The 18,209-nt window shown below is 42.1% G+C and overlaps 1 protein-coding gene across 2 annotated transcripts in view; it reads left to right on the top strand.

Moving 5' to 3' along the window:
• The window catches only part of MCM9 (minichromosome maintenance 9 homologous recombination repair factor), a 74,926-nt gene extending 59,352 nt beyond the window's left edge, over positions 1 to 15,574 (top strand). For both annotated transcript variants that reach the window (XM_024205386.3, XM_024205385.2), the window contains exons 10-13: positions 599 to 802; positions 2,892 to 2,974; positions 10,741 to 10,886; positions 13,053 to 15,574. In XM_024205386.3, the coding sequence (XP_024061154.2) occupies positions 599 to 802; positions 2,892 to 2,974; positions 10,741 to 10,886; positions 13,053 to 14,676 (2,057 nt within the window). In that variant the 3' untranslated portion in view covers positions 14,677 to 15,574. The remainder of the gene's footprint in view (positions 1 to 598; positions 803 to 2,891; positions 2,975 to 10,740; positions 10,887 to 13,052) is intronic.
• The last annotated feature ends 2,635 nt before the right edge of the window (positions 15,575 to 18,209 follow it).

The raw sequence follows: 18,209 nt of genomic DNA on the forward strand, positions 1-18,209 counted from the left end.
GGGCAAGAACTTTCAGCAGAATATGAACAAACAGTAGGAAAATTAGGTAGGTAGTGAAGGCATAGATCATGCTGGGCATGAGTAAACTTGCATGTAGCTTGATCTGAGTGCAAGGTTAAACTGTAAACAAGGATGTGACAGGTTGTGGACTGGAGATGGTGTTTTGGGGCTAGGTAAGTGTGAACACCTTGAACTGATAAGCTTGAAATGTCTTAAGGTGAGGACATCAGCAATAAGTCCTTACACAATCTGCAAAGCAGTTGGTTCTTACATGAACCCTGTGATGTCCAAATCAATTCAATTAAATAAGTATAGATGTTAGGAGCTAGGAAATAGAACCTGAGTGACATGCTGGACAAGGTGTTTTGGATAAGCTGAGTGGAAAAGGTCTTGGAGGGAAACCCAACAGATAGAATGTAATAACCCACTCTGGAATTTGGCCAAATCATAGATGAGCTAAGAGAATGATAGTCCCTTTCTGCTCAAAATGTAATAAAACCTCATTTTACATTCATTCACCTATTTAACAGGAATCTTTAGGAACGCGTTTTATCTCTGTCATTGTTTTGAAGTTACTGACTGAGCACTTGTTATGCAGGATGCCCAAGCAAATCAGAAAACCTCTGGAGCATGGAAAAGATGAAAACCTACTTTTGTCTGATAAAGAATCTACAGCCAAAATTGTCTGATGAGAGCAACCTGATTCTTGTCCGTTATTACCAGATGCAGCGGCAGAGTGATTGCAGAAATGCTGCTCGAACTACCATTCGCTTATTAGAGAGTTTGATACGCTTAGCAGAAGGTGAGCACATGACAGTTTTTGTTTTTCTGCCCAACTTTTTTTTTTTAAATGGACACATTAGAAGTGCAATTATAGTTCATAGGTTAAGTAGTGACCTTCCAGCTAAACTAGGGATGGATGAACCTCCTGGAGTTTTAGCATTAGTGAACCTATAGGTTTTGTGGGGTTTTTAGATATACAAAACAAGTTTGAATTTTAATTTATTATATTCCTCCCCAAAAAAATTTAAACCAGTGTAAGAAGTTAAGTTAGAGGGAAATGAGTAATGATAATTAAGGACCCAATACTGCAAACACTTGGCACATGATGTCAGTTATCCCAATGAGCCCACAATGACTGGCTCCTTTATAAATCTAATAAAGCTGCATATGTCCATTGTAGCTAATTGTGTAAATATATTTCTAGGCAGAGATTTTTAAGCAAGAAATGTGGATTAATTAATTAGTTAATATTTGCACAGCACTCTAAAAAAGTAAAGGATTACATAAATCACATGGTTTTTACTTAATGCCTGTCTCAGGCTTTATTTCTTTAATTTTGGGTCCAATCTTGCACATTTCAATCACACCCCACTCCTGCTCTCTCTGAAGCCAGAGGGAGTATTGCCTGAGGAAGGCATAAGAAAGGTGTAAGGATTTGGCCCTTACTATCTCATAATGTTACTAAAAATAAACATTTCATTTATTTCATTTTAAATACCAAGAATGCAGTCCACATTGTGTACTAACATGCTACGAAATTTCACTTTAAAATCAAAACTGTATTTGAGTTTTAAGAACAAAAAATAAAGGAAGTGTTAAATATCTAGGGTAGTGCTCTTTTATCCTTTAAAATGGCTTAACAGTTTTTAAAAATGAATTTAAAAGAACATACAGTAACTTTGTATAACAAATTTCAGCCCAGAGTGATGTTTTATTTTGTCAAAGATGTCTCTTTTATTAGTCAGTTGTTCCTATTTGAATTTCTTTGTGTGTGGGGGGGAGGAGAGAGGGATTGTTTTTGTTTTGTTTTGTAAACTTTCCTATCATTTAAAGCCTTTATCCTGCAGATACTTTCATGCTATTCATGTTATAAAGTCTTTTACATAAGTATGCATTTGCATGATTGGGGCCTTAACTAGCACTTTATATTTGCAAAGTGTTATACAAAAGTACCATTTTTCTTGCTTAAAAATAACTGTCCAACAGCATAATTACACAACCAATCAGAATGGCATAGTATGGAGAATTATTTGCATTATATCCATTCATAAAATTTATTCTATTTTGGGTAATGGTGGTTATGGGAAGCAAAGCAGGAGAAAAAAATAATATGGAAAAAACACGTTTAAATAACATTAAGACTGTGACACACACCAACAAAAGGAAGGTTTCAGAGTAGCAGCCGTGTTAGTCTGTATCCGCAAAAAGAACAGGAGTACTTGTGGCACCTTAGAGACTAACAAATTTATTAGAGCATAAGCTTTCGTGGGCTACAGCCCACATCTTCGGCTGCATATAGAATGGAACATATATTGAGGAGATATATATACATACATACAGAGAGCATGAACAGGTGGGAGTTGTCTTACCAACTCTGAGAGGCCAATTAAGTAAGAGAAAAAAAAACTTTCAACAAAAGGAAGGAAATGCAAAGTGCGGACTATTGCTTAAATCATGTCTTTTGTCACGCAGAATGAAAGGTTAGCTTTAATTTTAAATTTCCTTCTTTTTGTTAGTTTGTGTTGCTATCAAGACATTTGGATAGATAAATATTATTTTATACTACATTTATCATCATGGTATCTGAACACCTTACAGTTGTTTAAATATAGCCTTTTGCTTTTCTTTCTTCCAATTCCTTCAAATTGTCATTGAATCTCTAATCCAGAAGACACACCTCATTTCTAATAAGGGGAGTTAAATTTTCCCAATTCTGCAGACACTTATGACAGTGAAGTCAATGGGACTATTTTTATGCTTAAAGTTAAACACATGCGTAAATGTTTTCAGAATCAGGCCTGAATTTGTTAGCCTCTGGTTGCTAATACAAACAAATGCTTTTCAACTTCAATAACATTTTTTTTTTAATGCTTATTTATTTTTGCTAGCCCATGCTCGATTGATGTTCAGGGACACTGTAACTTTGGAAGATGCTATAACAGTGGTCTCAGTGATGGAATCGTCTATGCAGGTAAGCTTTCTTATAGGCAATGACACTACTACAATCCCATGCTATATGATTCAATCCATTTAAGGAGACTACTATGTATAACTGTCTCCATCTCCTTGGAGAACAATCCATTTTGATATTCAGACATTGAAATATAATTGAGTTGAGAAACTGGGTTATTGTAGATGGATGGATGAATGACACTTGTATTTTTTCAGTTAGACATTAGCTATTATATGTGAGAACCAAAAAAAAGTTGAGTTTGAAAAAGTTTTAGAAAGATTAACAGGTGCCAGAGCAGTGTAAAGGGACTTAGCATAAATGAGAATCAGGCCCAGAACATTTAGTCATCATCATAGTTTGTCACTCCAAAATTGTAGCCAAGACGTGGTGGTGTTGCTTATATCAAATAGTTCTTTGGGAGAACAAGTTATTGACAGGTAGCACTGCATCGGGCAGTATTCAAGTATTTGCCTAGGCTCTCCACATTCATATTTACAGCATTCCTCATCTTCCATTTTGTCATATTGTCACCATCTTTGCCATCCCAGCTCTCACTCCATTTTGAGTACATCACTGGTTTTGTTTGAAGTCAGTCCCTGGGGGGGAGTTGTTCTAAAGGAACCAGGTTCTTCCAGAGCATCAGCATTTCCTGCCATTTTGTTACTCTGTAGCCTTCCACAGTGGGATTTTGTGTGGTTGAATGGGTCCAAACAGTGGATGTCTTGACACATGCACCTGTTTTTGTTTCTCCTTTTTACTGAAGACATCCCATCTTACAAATATTGGTGCAATTTGTGTGAGGCAATATAGTGACAGCATGGGAGTTGGTTTCAAAGTGCCTATGATGATCCTACAGGATTGACGGAGTTCAATATCAGTTTTGTGTGCATGGCCCAAGCAAGACCATACGGATGTACAGTATTCTGCAGTCTAGTGACACAGACTGAGATGGAGTGTTTTTGGAACATCTCCCCATTTTGTGTTGGCCAGTTTCTGGAACATACAGTATTAGGAGTTCACTTTCTTTTTCAGCTTCTTTACGTGCTCTTTGAATGTCAATATTCAGTCTAATGTGACCCAAGGTACACCAGATATTCATAGTGCTCAAGGACTGTACCATCCCACAATATCTGGAAGTGTTACTTGACCTGATGGTATTTCAGGTGGAAGGTGCACACTTGTGTCTTGCTGGAGTTGGCATTTAGGAACCATGTGCAATAGTACTTTCCAGGCACACTCAGGGAGCCAGTTAAAATGCGCTCATTATCCTCAAATCTTTCTGATTGAGTGGCAATTCAAAGAGCATCAGCATAAATGAATCTTGGCACATGAGGGGATTCTGCTTGGTCATTTGTGTAGACATTAAACAGCAAGGGTGATAGCACTGAATTGTGGGGTAATCCACTCTGCTGAGTACATCATCAGCTCTTCTGACCACCCATCTCGACAAAGAAACATTGATTTTCGAGCAGGGAGGAGATGATGTGGACCCTCTTGCTATTTCTCAAAATTCTTGCCTATTTCATTAAAAGTGCATGATAGTTCACAGTGTTTAGTTCGGATAGGAGATGAATGAGAAGGGAACACAATAAAATTTTGCAAAATAATGAATGGTATAGAGAATGTCACTGGGCACTCCTATTTATCATTTCTCATAATACAAAATCAAGGGGACATTCAATTAAAATGAAAGGCAACAGACTTAAAACCAATTAAAGGAAATATTTTTTACACAATGCATAACTAACCCCTGGAACTCATTATCAAAAGATATCATTCAGGCCAAGAGCTTACACTAGATAGGATATTTGTTGAAGGAATATGAATCCTTAGGGTTCAGGGCATAATCTAGCTACTAACAGAAGCTAGGAAGAAACATCCCCTAGGAGCAGGTTATCCCCAAATTATCCATGAGGGGTTTTTAGCACCTTCATCTGAAGTATGTGATACTGGCTCTATCAGAGACTGTCTCTTGCACCGTTGGTCTGATCTAATATTACATTTCCCATTTTCTTGTACAGGTTGGTATCTCATGACTATGAGAAACCATATATACAAATGATGATACATTTTATGTAGCACATTTCAAGCAGAAGGACCTCAAAGCATTTTCATAGAATCATAGGACTGGAAGGAACCTCCCGAGGTCTTCCAGTCTAGTTCCCTGCACTCAAGGCAGGACTAAGTATTACCTAGACCAGGGGTCGGCCAGGTTTGGCACGTGGCCGTGGTTCGCCGAGGGATGTGCTGGCCGCGGCTTCCCGCCGCCCCCATTAGCCCAGGACGGCGAACCGCGGCCAGTGGGGGCCGCGATCGGCCAAACCTGCCGCATCAGCAGGTAAATAAACTGGCCCGGCCTGCCAGGGTGCTTACCCTGGCAAGCCGCGTGCCAAACGTTGCTGACCCCTGACCTAGACCATCCCTGACAGCTCTTAATCTAACCTGCTCTTAAAAAATCTCCAATGACAGAGATTCCACAACCTCCCTAGGCAATTTATTCCAGTGCTTAGGAAGTTAGGAAGTTTTTCCTAATGTCCAACCTAAATTGTCCTTGCTGCAATTTAAACTCATTGCTTCTTGTCCTATCCTCAGTAGTTAAGGAGAACAATTTTTCTCCCTCCTCCTTGTAACAACCTTTTATGTTATTGAAGACTGCTATCATGTCACCCCTCAGTCTTCTCCTGACTAAACAAACCCAGTTTCTTCAATCTTCCCTCATAGGTCATGTTTGCTAGTCCTTTAATCATTTTTGTTGCTCTTCTCTGGACTTTCTCCAATTTGTCCACATCTTTCCTGAAATGTGGCATACAGAACTGGACACAGTACTCCAGCTGAGGCTTAATTAGCGTGGATTAGAATTACTTCTTGTGTCTTGCTTACAACACTCCTGCTAATACATCCCAGAATGATGTTCGCTTTTTTTGCAACAGTGTTACACTGTTGACTCATATTTAGCTTGTGATCCACTATGACCCCTAGACCTTTTTCCGTTGTACTCCTTCCTAGGCAGTCGTTTCCTAATTTGTATGTGTGCAACTGATTGTTGCTTCCTAAATGGAGTTCTTTGCATTTGTCCGTATTGAACTTCATCCTATTTTCTTCAGACCATTTCTCCAGTTTGTCCAGATCATTTTGAATTTTATTCCTATCCTCCAAAGCATTTGCAACCTCTCCCAGCTTGGTATCATGCACAAACTTTATTAGTGTACTCTCTATGCCATTATCTAAATCATTGATGAAGATATTGAACAGAACCAGACCCAGAACTGATCCCATTTTATAGACTATGGCTGTGATACTGCTGTCTTTTCTCAGACAAACCTCAGAGAGGTAGATATCCAAAGGCATAAATGGCAGTTAGGTATCTATGACCTGCCACTGACTTTTAATGTGAGTGAGGTGAGTAATTGCCACTTGTGCCTTTGAAAATGTACCCCACAATTGCTTCAAATGGAATTTTGCTTCTTCAAGAACTACAGAATCTGACCCTATACAGCGTAGAAAGATTACTACAGTCTCTGCTGAAATGCAGCCACTAGTGGGGTTGGAACAGGTCAGCTTTTTAGCAGCATGCAGCAACATTACACAAAAGGTAAGTTAAGAAGTGATGTAGAATAACATTTTCAAATGAAACTGCAGTGGGAAGTTAGGGAGACAGGATATAATTAACCAGATTAGAATCTGACAGCATACTGGTTTTAAATCAGTACTGTTAAAAATCCTGCACACAGTTTTGTATATACAAGACCATCTTCAATTACCTCCTTTTTTTTTGCAATTTGATGAAATAACAGACTCAAATTAATATACACATTACACTCAAATTTTCATCCAGTGCAGAAAGGAAGTAAAGTTATTGTTTCATAATTGTATATTACTCTATTATTTATGCATAGCCTTATGGTGTGATTGACTGAGGGGTTCTGAAATGCATAGTTAGCATCTGTCTAGTGGGTGTCAGTGGGAGTTTTGCCTGAAGGATTGAAGGATTGGGCTTGACATTAGCTGGTACGCTCTTCATAATTACCCCAATATGACGACTATCCGCATACCTCAGGACCACTATGGGGGCCATGTGTTTTCAACCACCTGTGATGTGTGAATTTTCCCTTGTAACAGCTTTTTCTTGAAGGGGGTCATTTATTTATTTTTATTAAAAGATTCTAAAAAACAAACAAGAAAAAGTTTATTTTAAGAAAAAATATCCTTCCTGGGGAAAAAAGTAATAAAGAATATACATTGTTTTTTCATTCAGTACTTGAGATGGTTTAAATCTCTCACTCTGTCTCTCTCAGAACTTAGCCCACAGCACCGTAGTACTGAACATCTCTCTCTGTATGCTAATCACTGGAAATGATTAGGGTTGCTTATAATTATAGTAGTATCTTGTTCTCTGCTCCCCTCTTTTTTTTCCCCTTGGTTAACAACAGCATTTGCTACTTACTTTTTCAACCTGTTTTGTTGGGATTTCCTTTAGTTTCTTCACTTTTGTCCATTGAATTTGGTGAGAGACATATAATTTCTCTCAAAAGCCTTCTTATTTTCTCTCCAACTGTCAATTTTTAGAGTGTGGGAGGGTGATGGAAACAAGCAGGTGTTTGAATAATTCTAGAAGGGCTGGCGGCTGCCACCTTTCAGCTTTGCAAAGAAGGAATCAAGCCTTGCATTTGTAACTCCTACAATATTATACCCCACTCAGTGCGAAACCAAGGGTCATGGTGTTTAGCTCAGTAGTCATGTATTTCTTCTGGTCCTCTTGAGCAGCTGACTGGCTGGTTGGCCTCTGTTGTTCTCATCTCTTTTTATTTCCTTGTCCTTACCCTTTATTCCACCTTTATTTTTCCCTGTCTGTCTGCCTTCTTGTCCACCTCCTCTTACCTCTCCTTCTTGTTTCATTCTGTTCCCTTGCTCTGTGTCCTCCTGTTGTCTTGCCTGTCCTTCTTTCCATCCCGCATTTTACTCTCAGCCTTGATTTATTCCAAAGTTTGCTCTCTGCCCTTCTTACTTCTGTCTTTCATTCCATGATTTCCACTCCTTATCCAGCTCCTTCTCCTCTCCCTTGTTTCCGATTTCCCCCTTGTACTTCTCATTTTCAGTCTCCTTTCCCAGCTCCTCAACCCTCACGTGCACATCACTGTTCTCCAGTTGTTGGGAGCACTGCTAACTCCTTTGGGTGATTGAGAACCTCTGGTGCTCTGCTTCTTGTTCTGCCTACGTGTCTATCAAGCAAAGAGATAAATGCCAATCAGAAGTGTTGAACGTATGGACTGGCCATGTGGCAGCTGGATGGGCGGCATTCCTTACCCTGCAGATGGCACTCTAGAAAACCAAATATCTTGGAGGCTTGAGCACAAGACCAAGGGATGAAAATTAGCAGGAAGTTACCTTATATCCTGTGACATTCTATTTACTGTTATACAAAAACAAAAAATAACACCAATTCACACACACACACACACACGCAACAACACTACATTAAAAGAACACTTTAAGGTTGCAAAGTCAAACACTCAGAAGTTAGGCCTGTGCTGTCTTAACTTGGCCCCCTTGTGCATATGCGTTAGGATACCATCTTTAATTATATGAGTACATGCTATTTTTTCCACAGCACCCATGCCTCATTCAGTATGCAGGCTGGACAGTGCTCACTTAATGAGCAGCTATTCAATATGTTGTTGTATTGTCATTGTTCAGTCTGTGGCCCTAACCCTTATTTACTGCACACTATTCAAACCCTGCTCTGAAGACAAAATTATTAATTTCCTCTTGGGATTTTCCAGGGCATTCATCACTTTAGTATCTGAATGTTTCACAAACATTAATTAATTTTCACAGCACTCCTGTGAGGTGAGAGGGTGGTATTATCCCCATTTTACAGATAGAGAGCTGAGGCACAGAAAGAGTAAAGTCAAAAGTATCCACTATTTTGGGTGCCTATTTTGAGACATCTAAGAGCTGAGTTTTCAGAGTACATGGCATTATTTGGCACTTTATATGTTCAAAGCACAACTCCCAGTGACTTTATTTGCAGCTGTGAGTGCTCAGCACTTCTACAAATCAAACCCCAAACTCTAAAGTTGGACAACTTGAAAATGAGGAACACAAAATTAGTGGCCACCTATGAAAAGTATGGTTTAAATGACTTGCCATGCATCACATAGGAACTCTGGCACAGGAAAGGACAGAATCCAGTTCTCCAGGGCAGCATTCAATTGTCTTAACCATGACACCCACCTTTCTCTTACACACCTTCCAACTTCTGCAACAAATGAGGCAGAGGTCCTTCAAACAACCGCCTCCTTTACTACACAACCCTGATTCATCCCGAGAGCAGGTCCATCTTGTGCACGCAGCAATCAGAGTAATTATTCCAAATAAAGTCACTTTTATTCAAGAATAGAGTGTCCACATGGGGGAGTTATTATGGAATAGCTAAATTATACTGGAATAGTTACTCGGAATAGCTATGCAGGTCAATTTTCCTCATATAAACAAGCCCTAAACCACAAATCTTCGAACTCCCATTCCTGTGTTTTAACCATTCAACCAGGGTTCCTCTCCTCCTTTAAGGGTACATTTACTCAGGGATAAAAGCCCCATGGCATGGCTGCAGCTGGCCTGTGTTAGTTGACTTGGGCTCAGGATATGGGGCTAAAAATTGCTGTGTAGATTTTCAGGTTCAGGCTGGAGCTGGAGCTCTGGGACCCTCCACCCTCACGGGGTCCCAGAGCTCAGGCTCCAGCCTGAGCCCAAAGATCTACACAGCAATTTTTCAGCCCTGTAACCCGAGCCTCGCGACCCTGAGTCAGCTGACCTGGGCCAGCCGTGGATTTTTTATCCCTGTGTAGACAGGGCCGGCTTTAGGCCGATTCAGCCAATTCGACTGAATTGGGCCCCGCGCTAAGAGGGCCCCGCGCCGCAGCTCTCCACCCTGCCCCCAGCTCACTTCCCCCTCCTCCCCTCTCCTGAATGCTCCGCTCCCGCTCCTCCCCCTCCCCTGCTTCCCGCGAATCAGAGGTTCGCAGGAAGTCTGAAAAGAAGCAGGGCGGGCAGGCAGCACCAGGTAACCCGGGGTGGCGGGGGCTCCGGGGAGGCACGGCCTAGTCCGGCCCCGGTTCCGGCCGAGCGCGCCGGCCCCCGCGGCTCCGGCCGCCCGGCCCCCACGGCGTGGCTTCGGCTCCGGCCGCCCGGCCCAGCCCCCACAGCACGGCGCAGCGCGGCTCCGGCTGCCGAGGGGCTCTGGGCCGGACCCAAGCCCGGCGAACACGGCCGGAGTGCGGCTCGATTCCTGGGGGTGGGGCTTGCGGCAAGCCCCGCCCCCAGGAATCGGACCCCACTCTTGCTAAAGCCGGCCCTGTGTGTAGACATAACCTAAGTGAAAAAGTTACAATCTCTTCAGTTATAGATGTTACTCACTTAGAATTTTTATAAGGAATTCAGAGGACTTCTTTTCTAATATCCATTTTTATCAACTAAAAATCCCTAAAAAAACTGTCTCTTCGGGCCTCAGATAGATGCTCTTTATATTTTTTGTATAAATCCCAGTAATAATAATAATAAACAAAGAGTTTGATCTTGCAAACACTTATGCATGTACCTAACTTTATCCATGTGAGTTTCTCCCATTGACTTCTATGGAATTACTTGTGTGAGTAAAATTGTTGGGTAAGTATTTGCCACATCATGTGCTAAAATAGCCAATGGCAGGTTGTAGATAAAACTGTCCTTGGTGTTAAAATCTGATGCTGAGTAACCAAGATGTTTCCATTCTTCTGGTGGCACAGGGAGGTGCACTTCTTGGAGGCATCAATGCACTGCATACCTCATTTCCAGAAAACCCAATGGAGCAGTATCGAATGCAATGTGAACTCATCCTGGAGCGACTGGAGCTGCAGAATCTTCTGCATGAAGAATTCAAAAGACTTGACAGGTGATAATATGAAGATTAACAAAGAATTCAATAGAGTAAAAGGATTGCTGACAATAAATGTACTAAGAGATTCTAAAAATAGAACCTGACTTAGGAAAGAGACCTTCAGTGGAGTTGAAAAAGCAGGGGATTTTTAAAGTAGCATACTGAGATCATTACAAGATCATTTTTCATTCTGGGATTATTGAATTTATGGAAGGTTAAATAACATTTGAATGATTTCTCAACATATGTCCAGATAAATTTAATCTAATTCCAGTAAGGTCAGAAAGTTACTCTTTGTGGCTAAATGATTAATTTTATTAACTTTTTGATTCCTGTTTGTTTAAAGTACAGCAAGCTTTGCTTTATTTTTTAAAAAAAGGTTATTTTATGTTTGTCTGGTTGGGATCCCTTTCTTTGTGATAATGGGTGATAAGTCTGGATCAAAATTATTTTTTTGGGTGATATATTTTTCTTGATACTGAAAATATTTTAGATTCTCACTGGATGGTCAGCAGCTTTTAGCTCATTGGTATAATCTTTGGAGAGTCTATTTGTACTTAATAATAGAAAACTCCTTTTAACTTATTGAGGTGAGGCAGTAATAATTTAAAGAAAAATAACTTTTGTCTCCTGAACTGACAGCAAGCTCCATAGGAAACACATACTTGTTTTTATTAAAGAAAGATAAAAGACTAATGTTATTAAAAGGAATAAAAGCAGCTGTGAAAATATGAATTTCCCTTGAAAAATGTTCAGCTCTGTTTTATAACACAGAGTAAGTCACATTCCCAATAAGCATACAGAGCAATAAAAGCAACTGAAATGAAGATGAAAGTGATCTGGCTCCAAGAGACCATAGCAAGTATTAAAGTAGAAAAAAGTTCACATCATTTTGCTACTGCACTTTTTGTTTTTTGGGTTGTTTTTTTTAAGATCCTTTCTACCTTGGAGAAACCACATAATAATTAATAAATGCCTTACATTTATATAGCATCTTCTGTCTCAAAGGATACACAAGCCATATGTGGTACATAGGAATTATTTTATCCACCACTGAAATGCAGTAACTTCTGAGATGGAACATGGCTGTTTATTAGTGCATAAAAATACTGATTTAGGACATGAAGCGAAGAAAAATAGTATCTCCTGTTAAAATGGGTGAGTTTAGGCAGAATACAATTAACCAGACTGATATTTGGCCAGAACACTCCTATTGTTTCGAAATGAGCTATGGGAATGAAAACAACCACCACAAATGGTGAGCACCTGGTTTTACAGAGCATCCAGAAAGCTTCACCCCGAGCACTATAGAGCTTCTTAACATATTTGTTCCATAGTGACTCTGAGGGAAGTGAATCATTTACTGAATCATCAACAGCCACTTCTTCGTGCAGCATCTCAATTTTCCATACCCGTCTCTCATCTAAGATTTCACCCTGTTTAGCATGAGATCTGATGAGATCACAGTTCTAGGAAGTGTCACTGCAGGGTGCATCGCTCATAAACACTACAGGCATTTGTGATTCTGTAAACCCATTTTTTAAAAATTGAAATCAAAGACCATAACTCTGGTTAACTTCTAGAACTTGTTGGTATATCTTGATGCAGGGTAATAATCAGGATACGTTATGTATCTACTCTTTAAAACAGTAACCTTTTTGCCTAAATCTAACTGTGTGCGTCACATTGTGAATAACCCAGAAAGAGAATATGCACATGCAGAAAAACAGACTTAAGTAAATAATACTAAATATAAATTACATTGTCAAATGGAATAATCTACATTTTCATACTAAAATCCACTTTTTGTTTGAGCAAAGTACACAGGCAATTTGCAAGAGTGAACCAAATATGGTTGTAAATGCTAGTATTTAATAAGTATGGACCAAATTCTGTCACCCTTACTCATGCTAAGTAATGCATTACTCCATAAATAGTTCTCCTTACGGAGAAAAGCACTCCTTACCATGAATAAGAAGGCCAGATTCTGCTACTTAATGCAGGAATCTGCTGCAGGAGCAAAAGGAGATCAGACATTGCTGCACTAAGGCCAGTGTTATATATGGGACACAGTGATTCTATTATGCTGCTGCTATATATTAGGAGCAGCAAAAGAGAGAAAGGAAGAAAAATGAAAAATTAACCTATTTGTAAAAATATTTTTTCCTCCTCATCGGACAGATTACAGAATGAAAATTCATGCCAGTTGCAGTCTGGAGAGACCAGCAAAAATACTACCTATGGATCCTTAAGCGATGATACCTTTTGGCAGTCAGAGCAAATGTCCCAGACAGAACTGTCAGACCAACAAGGGAATAACTGCAAACAGCAAAATTCTTTGGTCAAAGGGAGAAGTAAAACTGATACACATCTAGAGCCCTCAGCTAGCCAGGGAGCTGGTAAAAACAGAGATGCAAATAACCTGAGTAAACACAATGAGAGCAGAGCTGATGGCAGCTTGACCTGGTTTGACAGCATGGTAGATGGCAACATGGATGCTGAAGAAAGTGTTCAGCAGTCCCTAATCCCCAAGAGACCTCTAGATAATTTGGCTTTGAAAACACTCAATGACAAATCCTGTTCTAAAGAAAAAAATGGTTCAAGACAAAGCAGAGAAACTGGGATGGGACAGTCACTGGCAACTGTGGACCTCAATGCTACTTTTAGACAGGATGTAGTTTCTGGTATTGATGAGAAAAGGACAAAAGGACATACAAACCTTTATTCTGAGGCAAATATTAAAGATCCAGCCTCAGAAAATGTTAGTGTGCCTGATTCAGTGGTGACACAACATGTCTCTAAGAAGTGGCAGAGATTGCGCACAGAGAGAGCTCACAATTTTTGTGCAAGTACACAAGACCCCAAAGCAGACACCTTTCCTTCTCCACTGTCTTTCCAGTCAGCAGCTGACCCACAAGTTCCTTCAGGTGACATGAATAATGCTTGTGCAATAGGAAAGAATAGGAATAATGTGACGGTAGTAGCTGAGAAGCAGATAACTTCCATGAGAAAAAGAAATAAAGACCAAACGGTGAAGGAAGCAATCGCAGCAGGTTCCAATGAGCCGGAAATCACTGAGACTGAAGGACCTCCAGTGGCTAAACTAGCTAAATTTTCATTCAGACAAAGGACAAAATTTGTTCATTCTTCTGAAAATAAGAGCAATGCAGAATTGCCTCCCTCACAATCAGAGGCTGTTTTTAAGCCTCACAGGATTTTGAGAACTGTAGCAGAAGAAGAGCAGCCAGAGGAAGAATGTTATCCCCCTGCGAAACACCAGACAAAGCTAACAACGAGTTTAGGAAACAATAGTTTGGAGAAGAAACCCCTTGATAATAAAAGAAAGGAGCAGCAGCAAAATGAAACCTTACAAAGAGAAATCAAAGAAGCTACAACTGGACACTCAGAGACCAAACAGATCTCAGATATTAGACAACATGCTGTGTTAACACCAACTGCCGAGAAAAGCAGGAAAGGAGAGGAAATGTCTGGTGGCCTGAGCACAAAGAAGGTGTGCTCCAGCACGTTAGCAAAACTAGCCAGGTTTTCCTTCATGTCACCTCCTGAATCAAAATCGGAAAATCCACCGTCACTTAATGTCACCAGCAACAGCAAGGAAAGCCAGGGACTGCCTCTGAAGACCCATTCTGAGAGCACCAGCAGCAAAAGAAAGTGTTTTGGACTGGGAAATGCCAGCAATAAAAATGTGGTCACAGGAAAATCTCTCTTCTCAATAACAGATTTAGACGATGCCACATTAGATTTTGATTGGGATGAAGAGATTAGGAAAAACCCAAGGTCATAAACCATACTACCTTTCTCCAGCCCCGATCCACCTGTCATTATCAATATATTACTGGGAAACAATATCACTCATACTAATTATTTCTAAAGCTTTCAGGCAGCACCTCAGCTGGCATAAATCAAAATATTTCTTTTAAGTCATTGAAGCTATGTCAATTTACAGCAGCTGAGGATTTGACATACACCACAGTTCAGATGCTACGTTTACCTCTCTAATTGTTTACAAGACTGTTTATAATATCTGTTGACTGTTTCAGTTGACCTGATGTAACTTGAAAACTCATGTGATTTGTGATCCTATTCAGAGTATAGTGGTACCTGCAAATGAAGCAGGGTTAATTGACATTTTTTTCTTAATTCATAAACCACACACAATTCTAATTGATCTTGCATCCCATGTACCATTTATTCCTATCTTTTGAGGACAGTGTTAGCAAGATGGCAAAGCAAAAGCTAACCGTGCAGTTATATTTTGTTCCTCCTTTACATGCCTTCTCCCTTGATGCATTTAGTGATATTGTGATATACCATTATGTTGTGATATGTATTCCTGTATTATCAATATCAAGAGAATTTTGCTCTGTCTGTGGTTACTGTGGTCCATTGTCCTTTTGAGGTGTTGTATATGCCTGCTTTATTTATTTATTTTTTTAACTAGTAGTATCCACTGGTCCAGGCAATTGTTAATAGGATCTTGCAGCATGCATCTGTCCATGACACAGTGATGACTTGTGCTGAGTACTGGGGTTCTGTATGCATTCTGGGGTCACCAATGTCTATTTTTACCTCAGAATTACACCTCTCTTCTAGAAAATCCCCCACAAGATAGAGCGGTGGTTTTCAAACTTTTTTTCTGGTGACCCAGTTGAAGAAAATTGTTGATGCCTGCAACCCAACAGAGCTGGGGATGAGGGGTTTGGGATGTGGGAGGGGCTCAGGGCTGGGGCAGAGGGTTGGGGTGGGGGGATGAGGGCTGCGGGGTGGGGCCAGGAATGAGGGATTCAGGGTGTGGGAAGGGGCTCTGGGCTGGGGCAGGGTTTGGGGTGCAGGAGGAGATCAGGGCTCTGGGCTGGGGGTGCAGGCTCGGGGCTGTGGCTGGGAATGAGGGTTTGAGGTACAGGAGGGGTCTCGGTTTGGGGGGGCGCAGGGCTGGGGCACGGGATTGGGGCGCAGGAGGAGATCAGGGCTCTGGGCTGGGGATGCAGGCTCTGGGATGGGGCCAGGGATGAGGGATTTGGGGGGCAGAGGCTCAGGACTGGGTATGGGGTTGGGGCATGGGCTTACCTCAGGCAGCTCTCGGTCAGCGGCGCAGAGGGGGTGCTAAGGCAGGCTGCCTGCCTGTCCTGGCACTGCAGACCGCACTGTGCCCCAGAAGCAGCCAGCAGCAGGTCTAGCTCCTATGTGGAGGTGCGCAAGCGGATCCACGTGGCTCTCCCCTGCAGGCACCGCCCCTCCCAGCTTCCATTGGCTGGAGTGCTTTGCTTTCTGTATAGCTGTGGCTAGGGTTAAGTCTATTTTCAGTTGTGAAAGATTTTTATCTGTTAACCCAATAAACTGCTTATCTATGATATTTTCATGTTTTGCAATCCCAGAATCACAGTTTTCAGCCAATACATGGAGAGCTCTTATAAAACATTCAGCATTTCCCCCAATTTCTTGAATTCTCTGGTGGAAACATGCTCTTTCACAAACCACATTTCTACTAAGTATAAAGTGTGCATCAAACATAGTCAGAGCCCTTTCATAGTTATCTTTGTGACTGTCTTCAGTAAAGTCAAAGGATTTAAAGATATGCTCTGCCTGCTTTCCCATAGAATAAATTAAAGAAGACACCTGTATATGTCCAGTTTTTTGTGGAGTTTGTTTGCAATGTGAAATCTTGCAAAATACGGCTTCCAGTGTGTCCATTCTGAAGGTTTGTCAAAGCTGACATTCTCTGGAGCATTGAAGATGGCATGTTGATGAGATCCTGTTACCTTTGTTGCTTTGTTCCTTCTGTTTGCAACCTTTGTTGCTGTTTTCCTTCTGTTTCTGTTCTTAGTTTACTTCTGGCACCATGTCATGTTCCTGTACCAGAAATGGACTGGCTAGAGAGCTTCCTTCTTAGCAAGATACACACCAGATGTGTTCATCATAAGATCCTTTGAGCTCTATTATAGTGGAGCTATATAAAAACTTCATATAATTGGGGTCATTTAAGCACTCTAAAATCTATGTAATCCATGGGGCAGTGTGTTATGCTGTCAACAGACTTCCAGGCCCACTATTTTTCTATTTTTATTTTTTTCTTTAACTAATTCTTTGTTTTGTTATCTCATAGTATCTCCATAATTTTTCGGTACCCAGGGTTCATTCTATATATGCAACAATTTTTTTCTATGCTAAATGCAGTCAGGTTTTCATTATGGGAGGAATATAGCACACTGGTTACCTTAAAGATGTTTAAAAGAAAGTCCTAGGCCACTACATTTGTTTGTAGCAGCAAATGTAGACACCGATCCTGTGAACACTTATGCACATGTGTAATATTACTGGTGTGTAGGTGCACTGAAATCACGTGTGTGTATGTTTGCAGTATCAGAACCTAAATGTGAAAGCTACAGCAGAAGTAGAAAAGAGCAGGTATAACGGGGTCGGCAACCTCTGGTGCCAAAGACGGCACGCGAGCCGATTTTTAATGGCACGCTGCTGCCTGTCGGGGTCCCGCTCAGCCCGCTGCCAAACCCCGGCAGGCAGCAGCGTGCCATTAAAAATCCTGCCCGACCCAGCCCGCTCTTCTCCGCCCCCCGCCTACTGCTCTCTCTGGCGGGGGCAGGGGGCAGAAGCAAGCTTGGTCCTGCCGGCTGCTGCTGTAGGGCAGGCTCCGCTGGCAGCCAAGCTTCTCCCTCCCCCGTCTCTTCCCCCAGCGTGCTGTGTCGAGCCCCGTCTCCTCTCCCTCCCTGCCACCGATGGCCCTTGCGAGGGAGGGGGGAAGAACAGCCCCAGCGCCCTCGCTGCTCATACCAGTAAGGAGGCGGAGAAGAGGCAGGGGGAGGAGGGTAGAAGCTGGGCGTATCCCTCCAGCCCCCTGCCATGAGCCGTTCAGGGGCAGGGGGCTGGGAGCACCCCCCTGATCCCAGCCCACCCCCCCCAGGCCTTTGCCCTGACCCCATGCACATCCTCTGCACCCCAGCTCCCTGCATCCCCCTCATGACCCCATCCCTGACTCCTGCACCCTCCACACATACCCAGCCCCCCCACCCCATGCCCTGACTCCTGCACCCTCTCACATGCCCCCAGCCCTCTGCCCTGACTCCTGCACCCTCCACACATACCCAGCCCCCCACATCCCCTGCCCTGACTCTTGCACTCCCCACACATACCCAGCCCCGCCCACACTCCATGCCCTGACTCTTGCACCCCCCACATCCCCACCCCCCACCCTGACCACCAGGTTGGCAGCGGGCTGAGCGGGGCCGGCGGCTGGGACCCCAGCTGGCAAGGGGCCAGCAGACGGAACCCCAGACCGACAGCAGGCTGAGCCGCTTGGCCCGC

This window comes from Terrapene carolina, unplaced genomic scaffold (assembly GCF_002925995.2).
Source record: "Terrapene carolina triunguis isolate 2854851 unplaced genomic scaffold, T_m_triunguis-2.0 Scaffold85, whole genome shotgun sequence".
Lineage (NCBI taxonomy): Eukaryota > Metazoa > Chordata > Testudines > Emydidae > Terrapene > Terrapene triunguis.